This window comes from Scyliorhinus torazame, chromosome 25 (genome assembly GCF_047496885.1).
Source record: "Scyliorhinus torazame isolate Kashiwa2021f chromosome 25, sScyTor2.1, whole genome shotgun sequence".
In the NCBI taxonomy this organism is placed as follows: Eukaryota; Metazoa; Chordata; class Chondrichthyes; order Carcharhiniformes; family Scyliorhinidae; genus Scyliorhinus; species Scyliorhinus torazame.
Window position 1 is genome coordinate 32,130,096 of NC_092731.1, and position 25,996 is coordinate 32,156,091.

A 25,996-nucleotide genomic window follows, 5' to 3' on the forward strand; every position below is an offset into this window, starting at 1 on the left:
TGGACTGGACTCCATGTTTGTTGGGGGCTTGGCTCCATGTTTGTTGTGGGCAGGGCTCAATGTTTGTTGTATGCTTGGCTCCATGTTTGTTGTGGGCAGTACTCCATGTTTGTTGTGGGCAGTGCTCCATGTTTGTTGTGGGCTGGGCTCCATGTTTGTTGTGGGCTGGGCTCCCATGTTTGTTGTGGACTGGACTCCATGTTTGTTGTGGGCTGGGCTCCATGTTTGTTTTGGGCTGGGCTCCATGTTTGTTGTGGACTGGACTCCATGTTTGTTGTGGGCTGGGCTACATGTTTGTTGTGGGCTGGACCCCATGTTTGTTGTGGACTGGACTCCATGTTTGTTGTGGAATGGGCTCCATGTTTGTTGTGGGCTGGGCTCCCATGTTTGTTGTGGGCAGTGCTACATGTTTGTTGTGGGCAGTGCTCCATGTTTGTTGTGGGCTGGGCTCCATGTTTGTTGTATGCTTGGCTCCATGTTTTTTGTGGGCAGTGCTCCATGTTTGTTGAGGGCAGTGCTCCATGTTTGTTGTGGGCTGGGCTCCATGTTTGTTGTGGACAGTGCTACATGTTTGTTGTGGGCTGGACTCCACGTTTGTTGTGGGCTGTGTTACATGTTTGTTGTGGGCTGGACTCGATGTTTGTTGTGGGCTGGGCTCCATGTTTGTTGTGGACTGGACTCCATGTTTGTTGTGGGCAGGGCTCCCATGTTTGTTGTGGACTGGGCTCCCATGTTTGTTGTGGGCAGTGCTCCATGTTTGTTGTGGGCTGGGCTCCATGTTTGTTGTATGCTTGGCTCCATGTTTGTTGTGGGCAGTGCTCCATGTTTGTTGTGGGCAGTGGTCCATGTTTGTTGTGGGCTGGGCTCCATGTTCGTTGTGGGCAGTGCTCCATGTTTGTTGTGGGGTGAGCTCCATGTTTGTTGTGGGCTGGGCTCCATGTTTGTTGTGGGCAGTGCTCCCTGTTTGTTGTGGGCTGGGCTCCATGTTTGTTGCGGGCAGTGCTCCATGTTTGTTGCGGGCTGGGCTCCATGTTTGTTGTATGCTTGGCTCCATGATTGTTGTGGGCAGTGCTCCATGTTCGTTGTGGGCAGTCCTCCATGTTTGTTGTGGGCTGGGCTCCATGTTTGTTGTATGCTTGGCTCCATGTTCGTTGTTGGCTGGGCTCCATGTTTATTGTGGGCAGTGCTACATGTTCGTTGTTGGCTGGGCTCCATGTTTGTTGTGGGCTGTACTACATGTTTGTTGTGGGCAGGGCTCAATGTTTGTTGAATGCTTGGCTCCATGTTTGTTGTGGGCAGTACTCCATGTTTGTTGTGGGCAGTGCTCCATGTTTGTTGTGAGCTGGGCTCCATGTTTGTTGTGGGCTGGGCTCCCATGTTTGTTGTGGACTGGACTCCATGTTTGTTGTGGCCTGGGCTCCATGTTTGTTGTGGGCTGGGCTCCCATGTTTGTTGTGGACTGGACTCCATGTTTGTTGTGGGCTGGGCTACATGTTTGTTGTGGGCTGGACCCCATGTTTGTTGTGGACTGGACTCCATGTTTGTTGTGGGCTGGGCTCCATGTTTGTTGTGGGCTGGGCTCCCATGTTTGTTGTGGGCAGTGCTCCATGTTTGTTGTGGGCCGTGCTCCATGTTTGTTGTGGGCTGGGCTCCATGTTTGTTGTATGCTTGGCTCCATGTTTGTTGTGGGCAGTGCTCCATGTTTGTTAGGGCAGTGCTCCATGTTTGTTGTGGGCTGGGCTCCATGTTTGTTGTGGACAGTGCTACATGTTTGTTGTATGCTTGGCTCCATGTTTGTTGTGGGCTGGGCTCCATGTTTGTTGTGGGCAGGGCTCCATGTTTGTTGTGGACTGGACTCCATGTTTGTTGTGGGCAGGGCTCCCATGTTTGTTGTGGACTGGGCTCCCATGTTTGTTGTATGCTTGGCTCCATGTTTGTTGTGGGCTGGGCTCCATGTTTGCTGTGGGCAGTGCTCCATGTTTGTTGTGGGCTGGGCTCCATGTTTGTTGTATGCTTGGCTCCATGTTTGTTGTGGGCAGTGCTCCATGTTTGTTGTGGGCTGGGCTCCATGTTTGTTGTGGGCTGGGCTCCATGTTTGTTGTGGACAGTGCTACATGTTTGTTGTGGGCTGGACTCCACGTTTGTTGTGGGCTGTGTTACATGTTTGTTGTGGGCTGGACTCGATGTTTGTTGTGGGCTGGGCTCCACGTTTGTTGTGGGCTGGGCTCCATGTTTGTTGTGGGCTGGGCTCCCATGTTTGTTGTGGACTGTGCTCCATGTTTGTTGTGGACTGGACTCCATGTTTGTTGTGGGCTGTGCTCCATGTTTGTTGTGGACTGGACTCCATGTTTCTTGTGGTCTGTGCTCCATGTTTGTTGTGGACTGGACTCCATGTTTGTTGTGGACTGGACTCCATGTTTGTTGGGGGCTTGGCTCCATGTTTGTTGTGGGCTGTGCTCTGTGGTAGGCTATATTAGTATAGCCTACCACAGATTATTGCGGGACCTAGGTGGGATGTACCTTATACTGGAGTATGAGTGGTAGAACTTGCCTGCTGGTTCCGCCCATAAGACTCTGTGCTTCACCCACAGCAGTCATTCTGTACCGGAGCTGCTGGGGTAACTACTTGTTCATTAACGCCTTCAATTGGATCCCAGTCTCGCTTCAGTAGCGATTGATTGTGCATCAGGCTCCATGTTTGTTGTGGGCTGCGCTACATGTTTATTGTGGGCTGGGCCCCATGTATGTTGTGGGCTGGGCTCCATGTTTATTGTGGGCTGGGCTCCATGTTTGTTGTGGGCTGTGCTCCATGTTTGTTGTGGGCTGGGCTCCATGTTTGTTGTGGGCTGGGCACCATGTTTGTTGTGGGCTGGGCTCCATGTTTGTTGTGGGCAGGGATCCATGTTTGTTGTGGACTGGGCACCATGTTTGTTGTGGGCTGGGCTCCATGTTTGTTGTGGGCTGGGCACCATGTTTGTTGTGGGCAGTGCTCCATGTTTGTTGTGGGCTGTGCTCCATGTTTGTTGTGGGCTGTGCTCCATGTTTGTTGTGGGCTGGGCTCCATGTTTGTTGTGGGCTGGGCACCATGTTTGTTGTGGGCTGGGCTCCATGTTTGTTGTGGGCTGGGCACCATGTTTGTTGTGGGCTGTGCTCCATGTTTGTTGCGGGCTGGGCTCCATGTTTGTTGTATGCTTGGCTCCATGATTGTTGTGGGCAGTGCTCCATGTTCGTTGTGGGCAGTCCTCCATGTTTGTTGTGGGCTGGGCTCCATGTTTGTTGTATGCTTGGCTCCATGTTCGTTGTTGGCTGGGATCCATGTTTATTGTGGGCAGTGCTACATGTTCGTTGTTGGCTGGGCTCCATGTTTGTTGTGGGCTGTACTACATGTTTGTTGTGGGCAGGGCTCAATGTTTGTTGAATGCTTGGCTCCATGTTTGTTGTGGGCAGTACTCCATGTTTGTTGTGGGCAGTGCTCCATGTTTGTTGTGAGCTGGGCTCCATGTTTGTTGTGGGCTGGGCTCCCATGTTTGTTGTGGACTGGACTCCATGTTTGTTGTGGCCTGGGCTCCATGTTTGTTGTGGGCTGGGCTCCCATGTTTGTTGTGGACTGGACTCCATGTTTGTTGTGGGCTGGGCTACATGTTTGTTGTGGGCTGGACCCCATGTTTGTTGTGGACTGGTCTCCATGTTTGTTGTGGGCTGGGCTCCATGTTTGTTGTGGGCTGGGCTCCCATGTTTGTTGTGGGCAGTGCTCCATGTTTGTTGTGGGCAGTGCTCCATGTTTGTTGTGGGCTGGGCTCCATGTTTGTTGTATGCTTGGCTCCATGTTTGTTGTGGGCAGTGCTCCATGTTTGTTAGGGCAGTGCTCCATGTTTGTTGTGGGCTGGGCTCCATGTTTGTTGTGGACAGTGCTACATGTTTGTTGTGGGCTGGGCTCCATGTTCGTTGTGGGCTGTGCTACATGTTTGTTGTATGCTTGGCTCCATGTTTGTTGTGGGCTGGGCTCCATGTTTGTTGTGGACAGTGCTGCATGTTTTTGTGGGCTGGACTCCACGTTTATTGTGGGCTGTGTTACATGTTTGTTGTGGGCTGGACTCGATGTTTGTTGTGTGCTGGGCTCCATGTTTGTTGTGGGCAGGGCTCCATGTTTGTTGTGGACTGGACTCCATGTTTGTTGTGGGCAGGGCTCCCATGTTTGTTGTGGACTGGGCTCCCATGTTTGTTGTATGCTTGGCTCCATGTTTGTTGTGGGCTGGGTTCAATGTTTGCTGTGGGCAGTGCTCCATGTTTGTTGTGGGCTGGGCTCCATGTTTGTTGTATGCTTGGCTCCATGTTTGTTGTGGGCAGTGCTCCATGTTTGTTGTGGGCTGGGCTCCATGTTTGTTGTGGACAGTGCTACATGTTTGTTGTGGGCTGGTCTCCACGTTTGTTGTGGGCTGTGTTACATGTTTGTTGTGGGCTGGACTCGATGTTTGTTGTGGGCTGGGCTCCACGTTTGTTGTGGGCTGGGCTCCATGTTTGTTGTGGGCTGGGCTCCCATGTTTGTTGTGGACTGTGCTCCATGTTTGTTGTGGACTGGACTCCATGTTTGTTGTGGGCTGTGCTCCATGTTTGTTGTGGACTGGACTCCATGTTTCTTGTGGACTGTGCTCCATGTTTGTTGTGGACTGGACTCCATGTTTGTTGGGGGCTTGGCTCCATGTTTGTTGTGGGCTGTGCTCTGTGGTAGGCTATATTAGTATAGCCTACCACAGATTATTGCGGGACCTAGGTGGGATGTACCTTATACTGGAGTATGAGTGGTAGAACTTGCCTGCTGGTTCCGCCCATAAGACTCTGTGCTTCACCCACAGCAGTCATTCTGTACCGGAGCTGCTGGGGTAACTACTTGTTCATTAACGCCTTCAATTGGATCCCAGTCTCACTTCAGTAGCGATTAATTGTGCATCAGGCTCCATGTTTGTTGTGGGCTGCGCTACATGTTTATTGTGGGCTGGGCCCCATGTATGTTGTGGGCTGGGCTCCATGTTTATTGTGGGCTGGGCTCCATGTTTGTTGTGGGCTGTGCTCCATGTTTGTTGTGGGCTGGGCTCCATGTTTGTTGTGGGCTGGGCACCATGTTTGTTGTGGGCTGGGCTCCATGTTTGTTGTGGGCAGGGATCCATGTTTGTTGTGGACTGGGCACCATGTTTGTTGTGGGCTGGGCTCCATGTTTGTTGTGGGCTGGGCACCATGTTTGTTGTGGGCAGTGCTCCATGTTTGTTGTGGGCTGTGCTCCATGTTTGTTGTGGGCTGTGCTCCATGTTTGTTGTGGGCTGGGCACCATGTTTGTTGTGGGCTGGGCTCCATGTTTGTTGTGGGCTGGGCACCATGTTTGTTGTGGGCAGTGCTCCATGTTTGTTGTGGGCTGTGCTCCATGTTTGTTGTGGGCTGTGCTACATGTTGGTTGTGGGCAGTGCTCCATGTTTGTTGTGGGCTGGGCTCCATGTTTGTTGTGGGCTGGGCTTCATGTTTGTTGTGGGCTGTGCTACATGTTTGTTGTGGGCTGTGCTCCATGTTTGTTGTGGGCAGTGCTCCATGTTTGTTGTGGGCTGTGCTCCATGTTTGTTGTGTGCTGTGCTCCATGTTTGTTGTGGGCAGTGCTCCATGTTTGTTGTGGGCAGTGCTCCATGTTTGTTGTTGGCTGTGCTACATGTTTGTTGTGGGCAGGGCTCCATGTTTGTTGTGGGCAGTGCTCCATGTTTGTTGTGAGCTGTGCTACATGTTTGTTGTATGCTTGGCTCCATGTTTGTCATGGGCAGGGCTCCATGTTTGTTGTATGCTTAGCTCCATGTTTGCTGTGGGCTGTGCTACATGTTTGTCATGGGCAGGGCTCCATGTTTGTTGTGGGCTGTGCTCCATGTTTGTTGTGGGCTGGGCTCCATGTTTGTTGTGGGCTGGGCACCATGTTTGTTGTGGGCTGGGCTCCATGTTTGTTGTGGGCAGGGATCCATGTTTGTTGTGGACTGGGCACCATGTTTGTTGTGGGCTGGGCTCCATGTTTGTTGTGGGCTGGGCACCATGTTTGTTGTGGGTAGTGCTCCATGTTTGTTGTGGGCTGTGCTCCATGTTTGTTGTGGGCTGTGCTCCATGTTTGTTGTGGGCTGGGCACCATGTTTGTTGTGGGCTGGGCTCCATGTTTGTTGTGGGCTGGGCACCATGTTTGTTGTGGGCAGTGCTCCATGTTTGTTGTGGGCTGTGCTCCATGTTTGTTGTGGGCTGTGCTACATGTTGGTTGTGGGCAGTGCTCCATGTTTGTTGTGGGCTGGGCTCCATGTTTGTTGTGGGCTGGGCTTCATGTTTGTTGTGGGCTGTGCTACATGTTTGTTGTGGGCTGTGCTCCATGTTTGTTGTGGGCAGTGCTCCATGTTTGTTGTGGGCTGTGCTCCATGTTTGTTGTGTGCTGTGCTCCATGTTTGTTGTGGGCAGTGCTCCATGTTTGTTGTGGGCAGTGCTCCATGTTTGTTGTTGGCTGTGCTACATGTTTGTTGTGGGCAGGGCTCCATGTTTGTTGTGGGCAGTGCTCCATGTTTGTTGTGAGCTGTGCTACATGTTTGTTGTATGCTTGGCTCCATGTTTGTCATGGGCAGGGCTCCATGTTTGTTGTATGCTTAGCTCCATGTTTGCTGTGGGCTGTGCTACATGTTTGTCATGGGCAGGGCTCCATGTTTGTTGGGGGCTGGGCTACATGTTTATTGTGGGCTGGGCTCCATGTTTGTTGTGGGCTGTTCTACATGTTTGTTGTGGGCAGGGCTCCATATTTATTGTGGGCAGGGCTCCACGTTTGTTGTATGCTTGGCTCCATGTTTGTTGTATGCTTGGCTCCATGTTTGTTGTGTGCTTGGCTCCATGTTTGTTGTGGGCTGGACTCCACGTTTGTTTTGGTCTGTGTTACATGTTTGTTGTGGGCTGGACTCGATGTTTGTTGTGGGCTGGGCTCCATGTTTGTTGTGGGCTGGGCACCATGTTTGTTGTGGGCAGTGCTCCATGTTTGTTGTGGGCTGTGCTCCATGTTTGTTGTGGGCTGTGCTCCATGTTTGTTGTGGGCTGGGCACCATGTTTGTTGTGGGCTGGGCTCCATGTTTGTTGTGGGCAGTGCTCCATGTTTGTTGTGGGCTGTGCTACATGTTGGTTGTGGGCAGTGCTCCATGTTTGTTGTGGGCTGGGCTCCATGTTTGTTGTGGGCTGGGCTTCATGTTTGTTGTGGGCTGTGCTACATGTTTGTTGTGGGCTGTGCTCCATGTTTGTTGTGGGCAGTGCTCCATGTTTGTTGTGGGCTGTGCTCCATGTTTGTTGTGTGCTGTGCTCCATGTTTGTTGTGGGCAGTGCTCCATGTTTGTTGTGGGCAGTGCTCCATGTTTGTTGTGGGCTGTGCTACATGTTTGTTGTGGGCAGGGCTCCATGTTTGTTGTGGGCAGTGCTCCATGTTTGTTGTGAGCTGTGCTACATGTTTGTTGTATGCTTGGCTCCATGTTTGTCATGGGCAGGGCTCCATGTTTGTGTATGCTTAGCTCCATGTTTGCTGTGGGCTGTGCTACATGTTTGTCATGGGCAGGGCTCCATGTTTGTTGGGGGCTGGGCTACATGTTTATTGTGGGCTGGGCTCCATGTTTGTTGTGGGCTGTTCTACATGTTTGTTGTGGGCAGGGCTCCATATTTATTGTGGGCAGGGCTCCACGTTTGTTGTATGCTTGGCTCCATGTTTGTTGTATGCTTAGCTCCATGTTTGCTGTGGGCTGTGCTACATGTTTGTCATGGGCAGGGCTCCATGTTTGTTGGGGGCTGGGCTACATGTTTATTGTGGGCTGGGCTCCATGTTTGTTGTGGGCTGTTCTACATGTTTGTTGTGGGCAGGGCTCCATATTTATTGTGGGCAGGGCTCCACGTTTGTTGTATGCTTGGCTCCATGTTTGTTGTATGCTTGGCTCCATGTTTGTTGTGGGCTGTGCTCCATGTTTGTTGTGGGCAGTGCTCCATGTTTGTTGTGGGCTGGGCTCCATTTCCGTTGTGGGCTGGGCTCCATGTTCGTTGTGGGCTGGGCTCCATGTTTGTTGTGGGCCGGGCTCCGTTTTCTTTCACAAAATAAACGTTTGATGATGTCAATACCAAGAATGTTTCTGGAGCGTTCATGATGTCACCTCCCGCCTCAAACATGCCACCTCCATGCTGCCATTGGTCTGACATGTCCACTGTCGGGGTGCCCACCTTTCCAAACCAATTGGAGAGTGAACAGACTCTTTGTCATCTGATTGGGTGTTTTTTCAGAAACAGCTTTTCCCTCCCACCCCCAGTTTCTCTCCAATTAACAAATGCGTTGAAATAAAATCGGAGAAGACCATGTTGTTAAAGGGCAGCAATGACCTTATCCCCTCAGTTATGTGGAATGTGTTCCCGGAGGATTCATCTTTCGTTCCTGAAATCTCCAGGACAATTCTTCAGAGTTGGGAACCCAATTTGAGGCTTGTTTGGAATCATTAATCCCCTGACTGAGTTTCAGTCTCTCCGTGAAAAACTTACATCTGAAATCATATCTCTTGTTTGTCACCCACTCAGATGCTGTCAAGTGCACGATGACTGTTCTAGAGAAGCTGGAATTATGAGTTGTCCCGTCTTTTATATATGGCACCTTTCAAGTTGTGAAAATGGAATTCCCAAGTGCGGTAAGTTAACACCAAACAAAATCGAAGTTGACCTCGGGAAGTTGCTCTGATTCCCTGTCCTCTCACTTCCCTCAATAGTTCAACATCAGTAAAGTACAACAACAACTTATATTTATGTGGTGCCTTCAGAGTAATGAAACATCCAAAGTGACCGACCAAAAGCTTCTGTTAAAGATGTTTTAAGGAATGTCTCAATAGAGACGGAAAGGTGGAGGGAGGGAATTTCGGAGCTTGGGGACAAGACACCTGAAGACACGGTTGAAGTGTTGGGTGCTCTGATACACAGACGAACCAACAGGGTTGCGAATGGTACAACGCAGTTTTATTTCAATCAACTATTAACACGGTAAACTTTGGTATTCAGCACATGGTGAATATCTGAGTGGCTGGCAATGAGGTCTGTGCCCTGAGCCGTCTCCTGCTCGAGTGCTCAGGAAGTGCCGTGTTCCCTGTTTTGTACTGTGTATGCTCTTGTCTATGATTGGCTGTCGTGTTTTGTGTGTTGATTGGTCCGTTGATCTGTCCATCATTATGTGTGTATGTATGTGCTGTGATGTTCACCTGAATATCATGACATCCCCCGTTTTTTACAAGATTATGTGCCTACGTGATTCTAAATAGAGATGTGTAGTGAGTGCAGCTAAATGTGTGTTTGTGTAATATTTACAGCATGTACATAAGACCATAAGACCATAAGGCAAAGGAGCGGAAGTAAGGCCATTCGGCCCATCGAGTCCACTCCACCATTCAATCATGGCTGATTTCAACTCCATTTACCCGCTCTCTCTCCATAGCCCTTAATTCCTCGAGAAATCAAGAATTTATCATCTTCTGTCTTAAAGACACTCAATGTCCCGGCCTCCACCGCCCTCTGTGGCAATGAATTCCACAGACCCACCACTCTCTGGCTGAAGAAATTTCTCCTCATCTCTGTTCTAAAGTGACTCCCTTTTATTCTAAGGCTGTGCCCCCGGGTCCTAGTCTCCCCTGCTAATGGAAACAACTTCCCTACGTCCACCCTATCTAAGCCATTCATCATCTTGTAAGTTTCTATTAGATCTCCCCTCAACCTCCTAAACTCCAATGAATATCATCCCAGGATCCTCAGACGTTCATCGTATGTTAGCCCTACCATTCCTGGGATCATCCGTGTGAATCTCCGCTGGACCAGCTCCAGTGCCAGGGGCTGTTTAGCGCAGGGCTAAATCGCTGGCTTTGAAAGCAGACCAAGGCAGGCCAGCAGCATGGTTCAATTCCCGTAACAGCCTCCCTGAACAGGTGCCAGAATGTGGCGACTAGGGGCTTTTCACAGTAACTTCATTGAAGCCGACTTGTGACAATAAGTGATTTTCATTTCATTTCATGTCCTTCCTGAGGTGTGGGGCCCAAAATTGCACACAGTATTCTAAATGGGGCCTAACTAATGCTTTATAAAGCTTCAGAAGTACATCCTGCTTTTATATTCCAAGCCTCTTGAGATAAATGACAACATTGCATTTGCTTTATTAAGTACGGACTCAACGTGCAAGTTTACCTTTAGAGAATCCTGGACTAGGACTCCCAAGTCCCTTTGCACTTCAGCATTATGAATTTTGTCACCGTTTAGAAAATAGTCCATGCCTCTATTCTTTTTTCCAAAGTGCAAGACTTCGCAAATGAGGCTTAACTATCTACAAAGGGCGATGTCGGGTGTGACATAATAACGAGGTTGTACCATAACAAAGAAGGAGGAATTGTTGAACGATAAAACGAGTTCCTGTAATGATAAGAACATAAACATATTAACACAGCGGTTGCATGAGTTCAATGTATAAACAGTCTCATAAGTCCAGTCTAGTAGGTGGGCGCCGAATTCGGGTTGACCGCCTCAAGGGTAGATCTGGAACCGCCGGCTGAGGAACGGGCCTGGCCACGGGCGACGACGGAAGGGGCATGGTAACAGGCAGCTCCACGAAGTCGATATCAGGAACAACAGGAGGACACGGTGTCAGTGTAAGGTCTCGTAGCGAGCGTGGAAGTAGGCGAAGAGCCCGGCGATTGCGCCGACGAACGGATCCATCAGGCATGCGAACCAGGAACGAGCGGGCAGCCACGCGTCGGAGAACTTCGGCAGATGCTGACCAGCCACCGTCTGGTAGGTGGATGCGGACTTCATCTCCAGGGGCCAGGGCGGGAAGATCAGTTGCACGTGCGTCATATGACCTCTTCTGGCGACCGCGCTGCAGTTGCATCCTATGCAGTACCGGAGCATGGTCGATTGTGGGCGCCAGAATGGAGGGCACAGTGGTCCTGAGGGCGCGACCCATCAACAGCTGGGCTGGTGAGAGACCAGTGGCTAGTGGGGCCGAGCGATAGGCCAGCAGGGCGAGGCAGAAGTCCGATCCGGCAGCAGCAGCCTTGCAGAGGAGCCGCTTTACAATGTGAACGCCCTTCTCCGCCTTTCCATTGGACTGGGGATGCAGAGGGCTGGACTTCACGTGTGTAAATCCAAATGAGGCCGCAAACGATGACCATTCCTGGCTGGCGAAACAGGGCCCATTGTCCGACATGACAGTCATCGGAATGCCGTGTCGAGTGAAGGTGTCTTTGCAGGCCCTTATGACAGCAGACGACGTGAGGTCGTGCAGGCGTATGACCTCTGGGTAGTTGGAAAAGTGGTCAACGACGATGACATAGCCCCTGCCGAGCGCGTGAAAGATGTCCACACCCACCTTCGCCCAGGGGGGCGTCACCAGCTCATGGGGCAGAAGCGTCTCAGGAGGTTGCGCCGGCTGAAACCTTTGGCAGGTGGGGCAGTTGAGCACCATATTGCCAATGTCATCACTGATGCCCGGCCAGTATACCGCCTCTCGGGCCCTCCGTCTGCAGTTCTCGACCCCCAAATGGCCTTCGTGTAGTTGGTCGAGAACTAGCTTGTGCATGCTGTACGGAATCACAATCCAGTCCAGCTTCAGAAGGACACCATCAATGACGGCCAGGTCGTCTCAGACGTGGTAGAACTGCGGGCACTGCCCTTAGAGCCACCTTCCCGTCATGTGGCGCATCACACGTTGTAGAAGGGGGTCGGCCACAGTCTCTCGGCGAATACGGGCCAAACTGGAGTCGTCAGCTGGCAGATTTGCCTCGACCTGACATACAAACCCCTCCGAATCTGGCGGAGTGCTCACTGCTCTAGAGAGGACATCCACAATGATAAGGTCCTTCCCTGGGGTGTAGACCAGTTGGAAGTCGTACCTCCTGAGTTTAAGTAAGATGCGCTGGATGCGAGGGGTCATCTCATTCAGGTCCTTGTTTATTATGCTGACCAGGGGGCGGTGGCCAGTTTCAACAGTGAACCAGGGAAGACCATACGCATAATCATGGAACTTGTCTCAACCGGTTAGCAAGCCCAGGCACTCCTTTTCGATCTGCGCGTAACGCTGCTCTGTGGGGGTCATGGCCCGCGAGGCATAGGCGACCGGGGCCCATGAGGCAGTGTCATCCCGCTGCAGGAGCACTGCCCAATGCTGGACTGGCTGGCATCAGTCGAGATTTTAGTGGCACGAGACGTGTCGAAAAACACCAATACCGGTGCAGTGGTGAGCTTGAGTTTGAGCTCCTCCCATTCCAGCTGGTGTGTGTGTTGCCACTGGAACTCTGTGGACATTTTGACGAGGTGGCGCTGAGCTGTCATGTGGGAGGCAAGGTTGGGAATGAACTTCCCCAGGAAGTTGACCATGCTTAGGAAGCGTAGCACTGCTTTCTTGTCTGCCGGCTGCGGCATGGCTGTGATGGCGCTCACCTTGTCTGCATCCGGACGGACCCCTGACCGGGAAATGTGGTCCCCCAGGAACTTCAGCTCGGTTTGGCCGAAAGAACACTTGGCTCGGTTGAACAACAGGCTCAGGCCTGTTTCCTGTATGCGTGCAAAAACGCGTTGGAGACGATATATGTGCTCCTGCGGTGTGGTGGACCAGATGATGACGTCGTCCACGTAGACGCGCACCCCTTCGATGCCTTCAATCATCTGTTCCATGATTCTATGAAAGACCTCGGATGCCGAGATGATGCCAAATGGCATCCAGTTGTAGCAGAACCTGCCGAAAGGGGTGTTGAAGTTGTACAGCTTTCGGCTGGACGGATCGAGTTGGATCTGCCAAAACCCCTTAGAGCCATCCAGTTTCGTAAATATCTTCGCCTGGGCCATTTCACTGGTGATCTCTTCCCGTTTGGGCATGGGGTAGTGTTCCCTCATGATATTGTTATGAGGTCTTTAGGGTAAATGCAGATCCGGAGCTCGCCGGAGGGCTTCTTGACACACACCATGGAGCTGACCCACGGCGTGGGCTCCGTGACCCTGGATAGGACCCCTTGGTCCTGGAGATCCTGCAGCTGCTGCTTGAGGCGGTCTTCGAGTGGCGCAGGGATTCTGAGCGGTGCGTGAATGACCGGGGTGGCGTCTGGTTTGAGCCAAATTCTGTAGGTGTATGTCAGTGTTCCCATGCCCTCGAATGCCTCCTGGTTGTCGGCGAGGAGCGATTGGAGCTGTGCATTAAACTCTGCTTCCGGGAAGGCAGACGTGCTGTCTGGAGAGAGAGAGTGGACTCGTTGCACGAGGTGGAGAGCCTTGCATGTCTGTGCACCTAGCAGGGAGTCCTTCGATGAGCCGACTATCTCGAACGAGAGTGTGGCCGCGTGTGTGTTGTGTGTCACCTGGAGCTGGCAGGATCCCATGGCCAGGATAACGTTCCCGTTGTAGTCGACCATCTTGCACCAGGACGGCCAAATTGGTGGTCTGACCTTCATGGCGTAAAAGTCTGACCATGCTATGAGGTTGGCGGAGGCGCCAGTGTTCAGGCGGAAAGTGATCGGCGATCGGTTGACCGTCAGGGTGGCACTCCATTCATCACCTGGATTGATTGTGTTGACTAGGTTCCCATCAATGACCGCAACCCCCAAGGCGTCTCGGTCATCTGTGTCACCGGTCTGGATGTCGTCTGGGCACGATTCGTAATGGGGAGGCTGAATGGTCCGCACGTCCCTACGAGGTTGTCGGAGTTGTGGAAGATCGACAGGTTGAGCTGCTCGACAGCAAGCAGCGTAGTGGCCCCCCTTGCCACAGCGTAGGCATTGTCGGGTTCTTGCGGGACATTGCCGCTTTGAATGTGCAGCTCCACAGTTGCCGCACGTTGTGACATCATAGCGTTCGTTGCGCCACTGCGCATGCGCAGTTTGGTCTTGCGTCGAGCGCGCCTGCGCATCACGTCCCTCAGTGTTGCCGTAGGTTTTGGCGCGCACAAGCGCGGGAGGTCCCGAAAAGCGCGCAAATTGGCCGCCCTCGTCCGGGCCGCGGGCCGGGAGGAACTCGATCACCTAGACCCGTTCGGCCTCGTGGGGCACTGGCTCCCCGATCCGGCCGCGTAGGACCCCCGCCGCGCCGATTCGGTCGCCTGAAATTGGGCATAGCGGCTAGTCGCGTTTTCGTGCAGGACACAGGCTTCGATTGCAGAGGCTAAGGTTAGGCCTTTCATTTTTAAAAGCTGCTGGCGTAGGGTGCCCGAGGCGACCCCAAAATCGATCTGGTCCCGAATCATGGAGTCTGAGGTGGTGTCGTAACCGCAGGACTGCGCGAGGATGCGGAGATGCGTCAGGAATGACTGAAAGAGCTCATCCTTACCTTGCAGGCGCTGTTGGAAGACATATCTCTCGAAGCTTTCGTTGGCCTCGACGTTGAAGTGTTGGTCGAGCTTGAGAAGGATCGTCTTGTATTTGGATTTGTCCTCGCCTTCCGCGAACACCAGGGAGTTGTAAACATGGATGGCGCGCTGCCCTGCGGTGGTGAGGAGGATGGCGATCTTTCTGGTGTCCGAGACGCTCTCTTTGTCATTGGCTTCCAGGAAGAATTGGAAGCGCTGCTTGAACAGCTTCCAATTTACGCCGAGGTTTCGAGCGACTTGCAGCGGCTGCGGTGTGTTGACGGTGTCCATGGCGCAGGATGGCAGATTTGTGGATAGGTGTAAAATCATTCCTGGTATCATGAAGTGTTGGGTACTCTGATCCACAGACGACCCAACACGGTTGCGAATGGTACAACGCAGTTTTATTTCAATCAACTATTAACATGGTAAACTCTGGTACTCAGCACATGGTGAATGTCTGAGTGGCTGGCAATGAGGTCTGTGCCCTGAGCCGTCTCCTGCTCGAGTGCTCAGGAAGTGTCGTGTTCCCTGTTTTGTACTGTGTCTGCTCTTGTCTGTGATTGGCTGTCGTGTTGTGTGTGTTGATTGGTCCGTTGATCTGTCTATCATTATGTATGTGTGTATGTGCTGTGATGTTCACGTGAATATCATGACAACGGCCACCAATGGTGAAGCGATTAAAATTTCGAATGTTCAAGAGACCAGGCCCGGAACTTTCCGATTGGGAGACTAAGGGCCGGATTCTCCGTCGCATCGGGAAATCCGCTACCAGCGGCGGGCAGCGGAGAATCCAGCGCGGGCAGGAAACGGGATTGCCGACGGGCACCATCGGGAGAATGTGAATGGGTCATTAAGATTTATTTGCATCCTATTATTGGGCTGTGCCCCATATTCTCCGAATCGTCGGGATTCTCCGGTCCTCTGGGCCGGGAATCACATGGGCAGGAATTAGTGCAGGTCTTGACCAGCGTGGCCCTGATGTGGTGGGCCTCACGGTGGGCCAAGGGGGTAACTCTTTACGGGAGTTGCCCCCAAAGTCCAATGGAGGGCCACCCTCCCCACCACCCACAATGCAAGACCTTCCCACCCCATCCCCACCAGACACCCCCTCACCAGAGGCCCCCTAATTAAAGAGACCCCCACCAGAGACCCCGCCACAAGAAAGACCCCGGCCTGGAAGCCCCCCAGAACAGAGACACCTGCCAGAAGCCCCTTACGGGTGGGGCAGGTCATCCCCATGCTGCGGGGGCTGGGGGGCAGTCGCTTCCTGATTTGTGCTCCCAGTGGGAATGCAAATCAGTGGAATTCAGCTCCGGTGTGAGAACATTGGGCTGGATTCTCTGCCTCGCGACACCGGAAACGGGAATCACGGTCGGGCGGAGGATCAGGGACGGGATTCGCCCGCAATTGTCGGGGTGGCCCGTACCGGCGCGAATAACTCCGGTCTCGGGCGTCCCGGAAGTTCCGGAATCCTCCGCACTTCCGAGCGCTCGGCCAGCGCTGGAGGGGTTGGCACCGCGCCAACCGGCGGCGAAGGGCCGCGGCCAGCCTGCGCGAGTTGGCACACGTGCCGGACTGCCATCGTGTACCGGCCCTGGGGAGGGGGGGGGGATGTCCCCACGGTGGCCGTGCCCGCGATCGGGGCCCACTGATCTGCAGGCGGGCCTGTGCTGTGGGGGCACTCTTTCCCTCCGCGCCAGCCTTGACAGAGCCTTACAGAGGCGGGCGCGTAGTGAAAGAGTGCCCCCATGGCACAGGCCCGCCTGCAGATCTGTGAGCCCGGATCGCGGGCCAGGCCACCGTGGGGGCATCCCCCCCCTCCCCCCGGGGCCGGATCCCCCCTGCACCCCCCTGAGGACCCCGCTAGATGGCCGGCAAGCCAGGTCCCGCCGTGATGGACCATGTCCATTTCACGCCGACGGGACTGGCTGAAAACGGGCGGCCGCTCGGCCCATCGGGGCCCAGAGAATTGCCGGGGGGGCACTGCCAACAGCCCTCGACCGGCGCGGTGTGATCCCCGCCCCCGCTCATAAACTGGCGGCGGAGAATTCGGCAGCCGGCGTCGGAGCGGTGGTGCAGGATTCATGCTGCCCCCCAGCGATTCTCTGACCCAGCGGGGGGTCTGTGCCGATTTGGGCGGCATGCTCCGGACCCTCCCCGGCGGCAAAAATAATTTGTGACTCGCACCGGCGGGGAAATGCGGAATCAGCATTGAAATGCGATTAGCAGCGTGGACATTTCATTCTTCCCCTTCCCGCGATGCTCCGGCCCCTCGACGCCTGCACCGTGGCCTTTGGAGGCCTCCCTGGTTCTCTGCCCCTCTCAGGGCAGAGGCCTCACCAGTGACCCCCACCCCTCAGGATCACCAGCTGTCTCCTCCCGGCGAGTCTGTTCTCCACTCTCTCTCACTGACCGACTCTGCCACCACCTCCCAGGCAGTGTTCAGGAGGACAGGCGCGAGCCTGCGGCCCACACTGGGGAAGAGGGTGTCCCCCCGCTCCTCACTGGCCTGGAGCTGTGGGTCCACCTGGGCCTCCCGACCTTGGGGGGCAGGTCTTCTGTGAACCATCTTGGTGGTTGCAGTGAGTGTGGTAAGTGGAGGGTTTCAAAACAGCTCCAGCTTCCAGGGTCTTTAGCGCTAACTCCAGCTCCAGAGGTTAGAGCGCCCGCTGGGCCGGGAATCGCTCGGAATTCTCACCGGCAGAGTGCTGGCTCATTTGCATATCCTTCCTCTCTTTGTGAATAGCGCCCCCAACGAGGATGTGGGGGCTTCCCAGCGACGTGGGCGGTTTCTGGGACAGCCACAGCGACAACAATGAAAATGGACTTTAATGAACAATTGCCTAGGATAAATTTACGTCATTACGAATTTACAACTCCCAGTGAGTTCTCCCAGTGAGCCCTATGGTCTCACACCGGAGCTGAATTGCACCTGATTTACAAATCGGCACAGAGTGAGACAGCAAAGAGTGAGTTTGGGAATTTGAATCTAGGTGGGAATTCGAAGCTGGGTGGGGAGGAGGTGCTGTTTATCCCTGGTAAGTGACTGGTAAGTAGTGTTTCTGTTTTCTTTTTCTTTTCATTGGTATATATATTCATTTTTTTCTTCGTTGTTTATTTATTTTGGTAAATTGTAATTGTTGAAGTTTACCGAAGGTTTAAGACATGGCAGGAGATCTCAGACCCGTGTCATGCTCCTCGTGTGCGATGTGGGAGCTCAGGGACACGTCCACTGTCCCTGGCTACTTCACGTGCAAGAAGTGTGTCCAGTTGAAGCTCCTGTTAGACCGCTTGACGGCTCTGGAGCTGCGGATGGACTCACTTTGGAGCGTCCGCGATGCTGAGGACATCGTGGATAGCACGTTTAACGAGTTGGTCACACCGCAGGTGAAAGGTACTGAGGGAGATAGAAAATGGGTAACCAAAAGACAGAGCAAGAGTAGGAAGGCAGTGCAGGTGTCAACAAAGAACAAAGAACAAAGAAATGTACAGCACAGGAACAGGCCCTTCGGCCCTCCAAGCCTGTGCCGACCATGCTGCCCGACTAAACTACAATCTTCTACACTTCCTGGGTCCGTATCCCTCTATTCCCATCCTATTCATGTATTTGTCTAGATGCCCCTTAAATGTCACTATCGTCCCTGCTTCCACCACCTCCTCCGGTAGCGAGTTCCAGGCACCCACTACCCTCTGCGTAAAAAACTTGCCTCGTACATCTACTCTAAACCTTGCCCCTCTCACCTTAAACCTATGCCCCCTAGTAATTGACTCCTCTACCCTGGGGAAAAGCCTCTGACTATCCACTCTGTCTATGCCCCTCATAATTTTGTAGACCTCTATCAGGTCGCCTCTCAACCTCCTTCGTTCCAGTGAGAACAAACCGAGTTTATTCAACCGCTCCTCATAGCTAATGCCCTCCATACCAGGCAACATTCTGGTAAATCTCTTCTGCACCCTCTCTAAAGCCTCCACATCCTTCTGGTAGTGTGGCGACCAGAATTGAACACTATACTCCAAGTGTGGCCTAACTAAGATTCTATACAGCTGCAACATGACTTGCCAATTCTTATACTCAATGCCCCGGCCAATGAAGGCAGGCATGCCGTATGCCTTCTTGACTACCTTCTCCACCTGTGTTGCCCCTTTCAATGACCTGTGGACCTGTACTCCTAGATCTCTTTGACTTTCAATACTCTTGAGGGTTCTACCATTCACTGTATATTCCCTACCTGCATTAGACCTTCCAAAATGCATTACCTCACATTTGTCCGGATTAAACTCCATCTGCCATCTCTCCGCCCAAGTCTCCAAACAATCTAAATCCTGCTGTATCCTCTGACAGTCCTCATCGCTATCCGCAATTCCACCAACCTTTGTGTCGTCTGCAAACTTACTAATCAGACCAGTTACATTTTCCTCCAAATCATTTATATATACTACAAAGAGCAAAGGTCCCAGCACTGATCCCTGTGGAACACCACTGGTCACAGCCCTCCAATTAGAAAAGCATCCTTCCATTGCTAATCTCTGCCTTCTATGACCTAGCCAGTTTTGTATCCACCTTGCCAGCTCACCCCTGATCCCGTGTGACTTCACCTTTTGTACTAGTCTACCATGAGGGACCTTGTCAAAGGCCTTACTGAAGTCCATATAGACAACATCCACTGCCCTACCGGCATCAATCATCTTAGTGACCTCCTCGAAAAACTCTATCAAGTTAGTGAGACACGACCTCCCCTTCACAAAACCGTGCTGCCTCTCACTAATACGTCCATTTGCTTCCAAATGGGAGTAGATCCTGTCTCGAAGAATTCTCACCAGTACTTTCCCTACCACTGAAGTAAGGCTCACCGGCCTGTAGTTCCCGGGATTATCCTTGCTACCCTTCTTAAACAGAGGAACAACATTAGCTATTCTCCAGTCCTCCGGGACATCACCTGAAGACAGAGAGGATCCAAAGATCCTCTGCGGTCATCTCCATGCAAAACAGATATACCGCTTTGGATACTGTTGAGGGAGATGGCTCTCCAGGGGAAGGCAGCAGCAGCCAGGTTCATGGCACCGTGGCTGGCTCTGCTGCGCAGCTGGGCAGGAAGAAGAATGGCAGGGCTATAGTGATAGGGGACTCAATTGTAAGGGGAACAGACAGTCGGTTCTGCGGACGCAATCGAGACTCCAGGATGGCATGTTGCCTCCCTGGTGTAAGGGTCAAGGATGTCTCGGAGCGGCTGCAGAACATTCTGTGGGGGGAGGGTGAACAGCCAGCTGTCATGGTGCATATAGGCACCAACGATATAGGTAAAAAACGGGACGAGGTCCTACAAGCTGAATTCAGGGAGTTAGGAGTTAAACTAAAAAGTAGCACCTCAAAGGTAGTAATCCCAGGATTGCTATCAGTGCCACAAACTTGTCAGAGTAGGAATGTCAGGATAGATAGGATGATTGCGTGGCTCGTGAGATGGTGCAAGAGGGAGGGATTCAAATTCCTGGAGCATTGGAACCGGTTCTGGGGAGATGGGACCAGTACAAACCTGACGGTCAGCACCTGGGCAGGACTGGAACCGATGTCCTATGGGGGGTGTTTGCGAGAGCTGTTGGGGAGAGTTTAAACTAATGTGGCAGGGGGATGGGAACCGATGCAGGAAGTTGGAAGGTAGTAAAACAGGGACAGAAACAAAAGGCAGTAAGGGGGAAAGTGTAAGGCAGAGAAGCCATAGTCAAAAATCAAAAAGGGCGACAGTACAAGGTACAGTGACTGACGGGAGCTCAGTGAAGAAGACCAGGAATACTAAAAGGAATAAAACGGGAAGTGAAAACATTAATGGTAAGCGACGTGGCAGGTTGTTACATGAAGATATGGGTTCAATGACAAGGAAAATTAGGAGGAAAGTTGAGAGGAAATATAACTTAGGAGGGGTTACTGATCGAGGTGTTAAGATTCAGAACGGAGGTAAAAAAGCCAACATAAGTGTACTTGACCTGAATGCTCGTAGTATTCGGAATAAGGTAAATGAGTTGATGGCGCAAATCATCATGAATGACTCTGATTTAGTGGCCATTACTGAAACATGGTTAAAGGATGGTCACGACTGGGAGTTAAATATCCGAGGGTATCAAACTATTCGGAAGGACAGAGTGGATGGTAAGGGAGGTGGTGTAGCTCTGATATTTAAGGATGACATCCGGGCAACAGTAAGGGATGACATCGGTGCTATGGAGGATAAGGTTGAATCCATTAAGGTGGAAATCAGGAATAGTAAGGCGAAAAAGTCACTGATAGGAGTAGTCTACAGGCCACCAAATAGTAACATTATGGTGGGGCAGGCAATAAACAAAGAAATACCTGATGCATGTAGAAATGGTACAGCAGTTATCATGGGGGATTTTAATCTACATGTCGATTGGTTTAACCAGGTCGGTCAAGGCAGCCTTGAGGAGGAGTTGAGAGAATGTATCCGCGGTAGTTTCCTAGAACAGTATGTAATGGAACCTACGAGGGAACAAGCGGTCCTAGATCTGGTCCTGTGTAATGAGACAGGATTGATTCAGGATCTCATAGTTAGGGATCCTCTCGGAAGGAGCGATCACAATATGGTGGAATTTAAAAATCTATGGACAGAATCCACAGCAGACGATTACAGGCCACCCACGTTAAAGACTCTCCACAGCTTCAGACCCCACCCACCCCCTCAGTACCAAAGTATTAGATTAAAAATTAATGACCATCCAGAACTTGAGGACGGCCATTTGCACAACATCAGAGACATTCGAAGACGTTAGCTGCCCCGTTGTTTAGGAAGCTTCAAGAACATTATTTGACCCCAACCATTGTGAGTCACCCACAACATTAAGGACCCAACAACAATGAAGATTTTTCAACGATGCGGAATCTCACATCCTTAACCCCACCCAGCACATTAGTGTGTACATTAATGTGTGTGTATTGCAGTGTGTGTTTCCATGGAGACATTACAGTGCCTATTTTACACTGTGTATATTTAGTTGTTCTCTCCTCTTTTTCAGATGATTTCTCGGTGACGTCTTACTTCGCAGGGTGTGTTAAGAAGTTGTGCGACTGTGGCATTGCAGCTGCCCTGTGCATCAAGGAGAACAGCCACACATTCAACCCAAAGTTTGTGGATTATGACCGAAACCTGTGCAAGACCGTCCCATAGCTCCAGCTCGCAATGAAGCGATGGGGATGTGACCGAGAGTCACACTGACAAGAATCTCTCCAATAGAATATTCCGGGTGTGATTGATGGGATTTCTCTCTCGCCGTCTCCCTGATTTCTAATTGCTCACTGAGTCTCTCTCAGATCTCGCTTTTGTTGCTGTTTTACCTTTAATTCATTTCAAATGTACTTTACAATTCTGGTGAAATAAAACACACTGATTGAAGCATGCAATGCTGGGAGTGGGAGTGTTTATTCATTACTGATACAGGGGGCGTGTCCAATTAGTTTCTTCACAGACATTCTGATCTTTCGCAGACAGTATGGGATCCTGCTGTTCTCTTTGTACTTTGTGGTGCGACACTGCCACCTGCTGGTGTAACAGCAGCAGCAGCCGTCACGTCTCTGCTCTCAAATGATGACAGAGACACCCCTGGTGTCAGTCTGAAAATACCAACTTCATTGAGCCGAATGCTGCAACTCGTGGGGTAATTTCGACATTGCTGCAATCGGTGTAAATATAAATTGGGAGAGATATAAAGTGGGCTCTCAAACCCGGGTCACAATTACCCCCAGTAAATAGTGTTAAATCTCTCATTCATTCAGACTCCTGCCCCCAGTTATTGCAAACTGTTTAATTCTTTAGCAATGTGAGACCAAACTGTGTTCACTACAGGAATCTTCTCACCAGAGACATTGTCAAATATCATAAAAACATGAGAAATGGGAACAGGAGGAGGCCACTCGGCCCCTCGAGTCTGCTCCACGTTCAAAATTATTATGGCCGATCCTTGCCTCAATTCCTCTTTCCCGTCCACTCCCCACATCCTTGATTCCCTGAGTGACCAAAACTCTGTCCATCTCAGCCTCAGGACCAATGGATACAGGAGAGACTCCCGACAATGTCAGGGTGGTGACCTCCTCCCCTGTTGGTCACCCTGCTCCAGGGCAGCTGGTTCGTTTACCTCCTGCTGAGGGTCATTTCCTGGCCCTTTGCAAACTCTTGCTGAGATGAGGCTGTGGGTGGGTCAGGAGACTGAGATTCAATTGGAGGGTAAAGACATCTTCTACGTGATGCCATCCTCCCAGCTCCGGAATGTCGCCATGGCAGCCGGATCAGGGAGAGCTTGCTGTTTCTGGGGCCCGGTTAGAAGTTGATGCGATGAGAAATTGCCCTTTGCTGTTTGACCATGAGTTCATTTAAAGATGAGGTTGTGGTGAAATAAAGCAGAGTGAGGTAGCCTCTCTGCTGCTCTCACTGATTGGAGCCTGCAATGCTGGCAGTGGGAATGTGTGTTAATTACTGACACAGAAATCGCTCTTGGCTCCGGTTGTCAGGACCCCGGGGAAGACGAACAACAATGTGGGAACAGGCAGACCCAGGCAATGCTTGTCATTTGTTATCCTGAAATGTCATTGTCAATTCCAAAGCAGATATCTTCAATTCTTGATTCCATGCACCTCCAGACACACAGACTAATTAATAGTCTTTCTTTTATTTAGCTAATTAACTTAAAAGTTGCTGTTTGGTTTAGAAGGTGAATTTTCAATCAGCTTTAAACAAGCTTCTACTTGTAGGCACTTGCAGCTGGAGCTTGTTAATTAGTTAATTGGATTAGGCCAGTTTTCAGAGGCTAGATTCACAGTATAAAAGTGATCCCCTGCAGTGCAGACTTTGTTTGCACTGAGTGCTGAATTTGGTGCATTTTGAGTGCTATAGTAAGAGTTTGGTGACCGAGGGAGTGCTGAATTTGGTGCATTTTGAGTGCTATAGTAAGAGTTTGGTGACCGAGGGAGTTTGAAGAGGAGGGAGTAAGGTGCTCCTTTCATTTTGTTTCTGACATTTCCGCAAAGAGTGAGAAGAGATTCAGGAGTTTACAGAAAGTGTAGCTGACTGGAAGCAGAGTCGGAGGGCGGAGATCTAGTTAGTCCACAGGGAAGCTATATTCTGTCAGGTAAGAGGGGATGGAGGCTAGGCCAGTTGCATGCTCCTCCTGTAGGATGTGGGTGGTGAGGGATACCACCGGTGTCCCCGCTGACTATACCTGCGGGAAGTGCACCCAACTCCAGCTCCTCAGAGACCGTGTTAGGGAACTGGAGCTGGAGCTGGATGAACTTCGGATCATCCGGGAGGCAGAGGGGGTGATTGAGAAGAGTTACAGGGAGGTAACCACCCCCAAGGTACAGGACAAGAATAGCTGGGTTACAGCCAGGGGGAAAAAAACAAACAGGCAGACAGTGCACGGGATCCCTCGTGGCCGTTCCCCTTCAAAACAAGTATACCATTTTGGATGCTGTTGGGGGGGGTGACCTACCGGGGGAAGGCCCTAGCGGCCAGGTCTCTGGCACAGAGTCTGGCTCTGGGGCTCAGAAGGGAAGGGGGGAGAATAGAAAAGCAATAGTTGTAGGAGATTTAACGGTTAGGGGAATAAATAGGAGATTCTGTGGTCGCGAGCGAGACTCCCGGAAGGTATGTTGCCTCCCGGGTGGCAGGGTCAGGGATGTCTCAGATCGTGTCTTCAGGATCCTTAAGGGGGAGGGGGAGCAGCCAGAAGTCGTGGTGCACATTGGTACCAACGACATAGGTAGGAAAAGGGGTGTGGAGGTAATAAACAAGTTTAGGGAGTTAGGCTGGAAGTTAAAAGCCAGGACAGACAGAGTTGTCATCTCTGGTTTGTTGCCGGTGCCACGTGATAGCGAGGCTAGGAATAGGGAGAGAGTGCAGTTGAACACGTGGCTGCAGGAATGGTGTAGGAGGGAGGGCTTCAGGTATTTGGATAATTGGAGCGCATTCTGGGGAAGGTGGGACCTGTACAAGCAGGACGGGTTGCATCTGAACCAGAGGGGCACCAATATCCTGGGAGGGAGGTTTTCTAGTACTCTTCGGGAGGGTTTAAACTAATTTGGCAGGGGAATGGGAACCGGATTTGTAGTCCAGCAACTAAGGTAGCCGATATTCAGGACGCCAAAGCGTGTAATGAGGCAGTGGGGAAGGGAACACTGACAAAGGAGAGTACTTGCAGGCACGGAGATGGGTTGAAGTGTGTATACTTCAACGCACGAAGCATCAGGAATAAGGTGGGTGAACTTAAGGCATGGATCAGTACTTGGGACTACGATGTGGTGGCCATCACGGAAACTTGGATAGAAGAGGGGCAGAAATGGTTGTTGGAGGTCCCTGGTTATAGATGTTTCAATAAGATTAGGGAGGGTGGTAAAAGAGGTGGGGGGGGGGGGGGGTCGCATTGTTAATTAGGGATAGTATAACAGCTGCAGAAAGGCAGTTCGAGGAGTATCACCCTAATGAGGTAGTATGGGTTGAAGTCAGAAATAGGAAAAGAGCAGTCACCTTGTTAGGCGTTTTCTATAGGCCCCCCAATAGTAGCAGAGATGTGGAGGAACAGATTGGGAAACAGATTTTGGAAAGGTGCAGAAATCACAGGGTAGTAGTCATGGGTGACTTTAACTTCCCAAATATTGAGTGGAAACTCTTCAGATCAAATAGTTTGGATGGGGTGGTGTTTGTGCAGTGTGTCCAGGAAGCTTTTCTAACACAGTATGTAGATTGTCCGACCAGAGGAGGGGCAATATTGGATTTAGTACTTGGTAATGAACCAGGGCAAGTGATAGATTTGTTAGTGGGGGAGCATTTTGGAGATAGTGACCACAATTCTGCGACTTTCGCTTTAGTAATGGAGAGGGATAGGTGCGTGCAACAGGGCAAGGTTTACAATTGGGGGAAGGGTAAATACGATGTTGTCAGACAAGAATTGAAGTGCATAAGTTGGGAACATAGTCTGTAAGGGAAGGACACAAGTGAAATGTGGAACTTGTTCAAGGAACAGGTACTACGTGTCCTTGATATGTATGCCCCTGTCAGGCAGGGAAGAGATGATCGAGTGAGGGAACCATGGTTGACAAGAGAGGTTGAATGTCTTGTTAAGAGGAAAAAGGAGACTTATGTAAGGCTGAGGAAACAAGGTTCAGACAGGGCATTGGAGGGATACAAGATAGCCAGGAGGGAACTGAAGAAAGGGATTAGGAGAGCTAAGAGAGGGCATGAACAATATTTGGCGGGTAGGATCAAGGAAAATCCCAAGGCCTTTTACACATATGTGAGAAATGTGAGAATGACTAGAGCGAGGGTAGGTCCGATCAAGGACAGTAGCGGGAGATTGTGTATTGAGTCTGAAGAGATAGGAGAGGTTTTGAACGAGTACTTTTCTTCTGTATTTACAAATGAGAGGGGCGATATTGTTGGAGAGGACAGTGTGAAACAGACTGGTAAGCTCGAGGAAATACTTGTTAGGAAGGAAGATGTGTTGGGCATTTTGAAAAACTTGAGGATAGACAAGTCCCCCGGGCCTGACAGGATATATCCAAGGATTCTATGGGAAGCAAGAGATGAAATTGCAGAGACGTTGGCAATGATCTTTTCGTCCTCA

At 51.4% G+C, this 25,996-nt stretch overlaps 1 protein-coding gene across 1 annotated transcript in view; it reads left to right on the forward strand.

The window, feature by feature from the left end:
* LOC140402250 (basic phospholipase A2 nigexine-like) overlaps window positions 1-21,785 on the forward strand; it is a 66,165-nt gene extending 44,380 nt beyond the window's left edge. The window contains exons 3-4 of the mRNA XM_072489880.1: window positions 8,593-8,699; window positions 21,401-21,785. Of these exons, the coding sequence (XP_072345981.1) occupies window positions 8,593-8,699; window positions 21,401-21,552 (259 nt within the window). The 3' untranslated portion in view covers window positions 21,553-21,785. The remainder of the gene's footprint in view (window positions 1-8,592; window positions 8,700-21,400) is intronic.
* The last annotated feature ends 4,211 nt before the right edge of the window (window positions 21,786-25,996 follow it).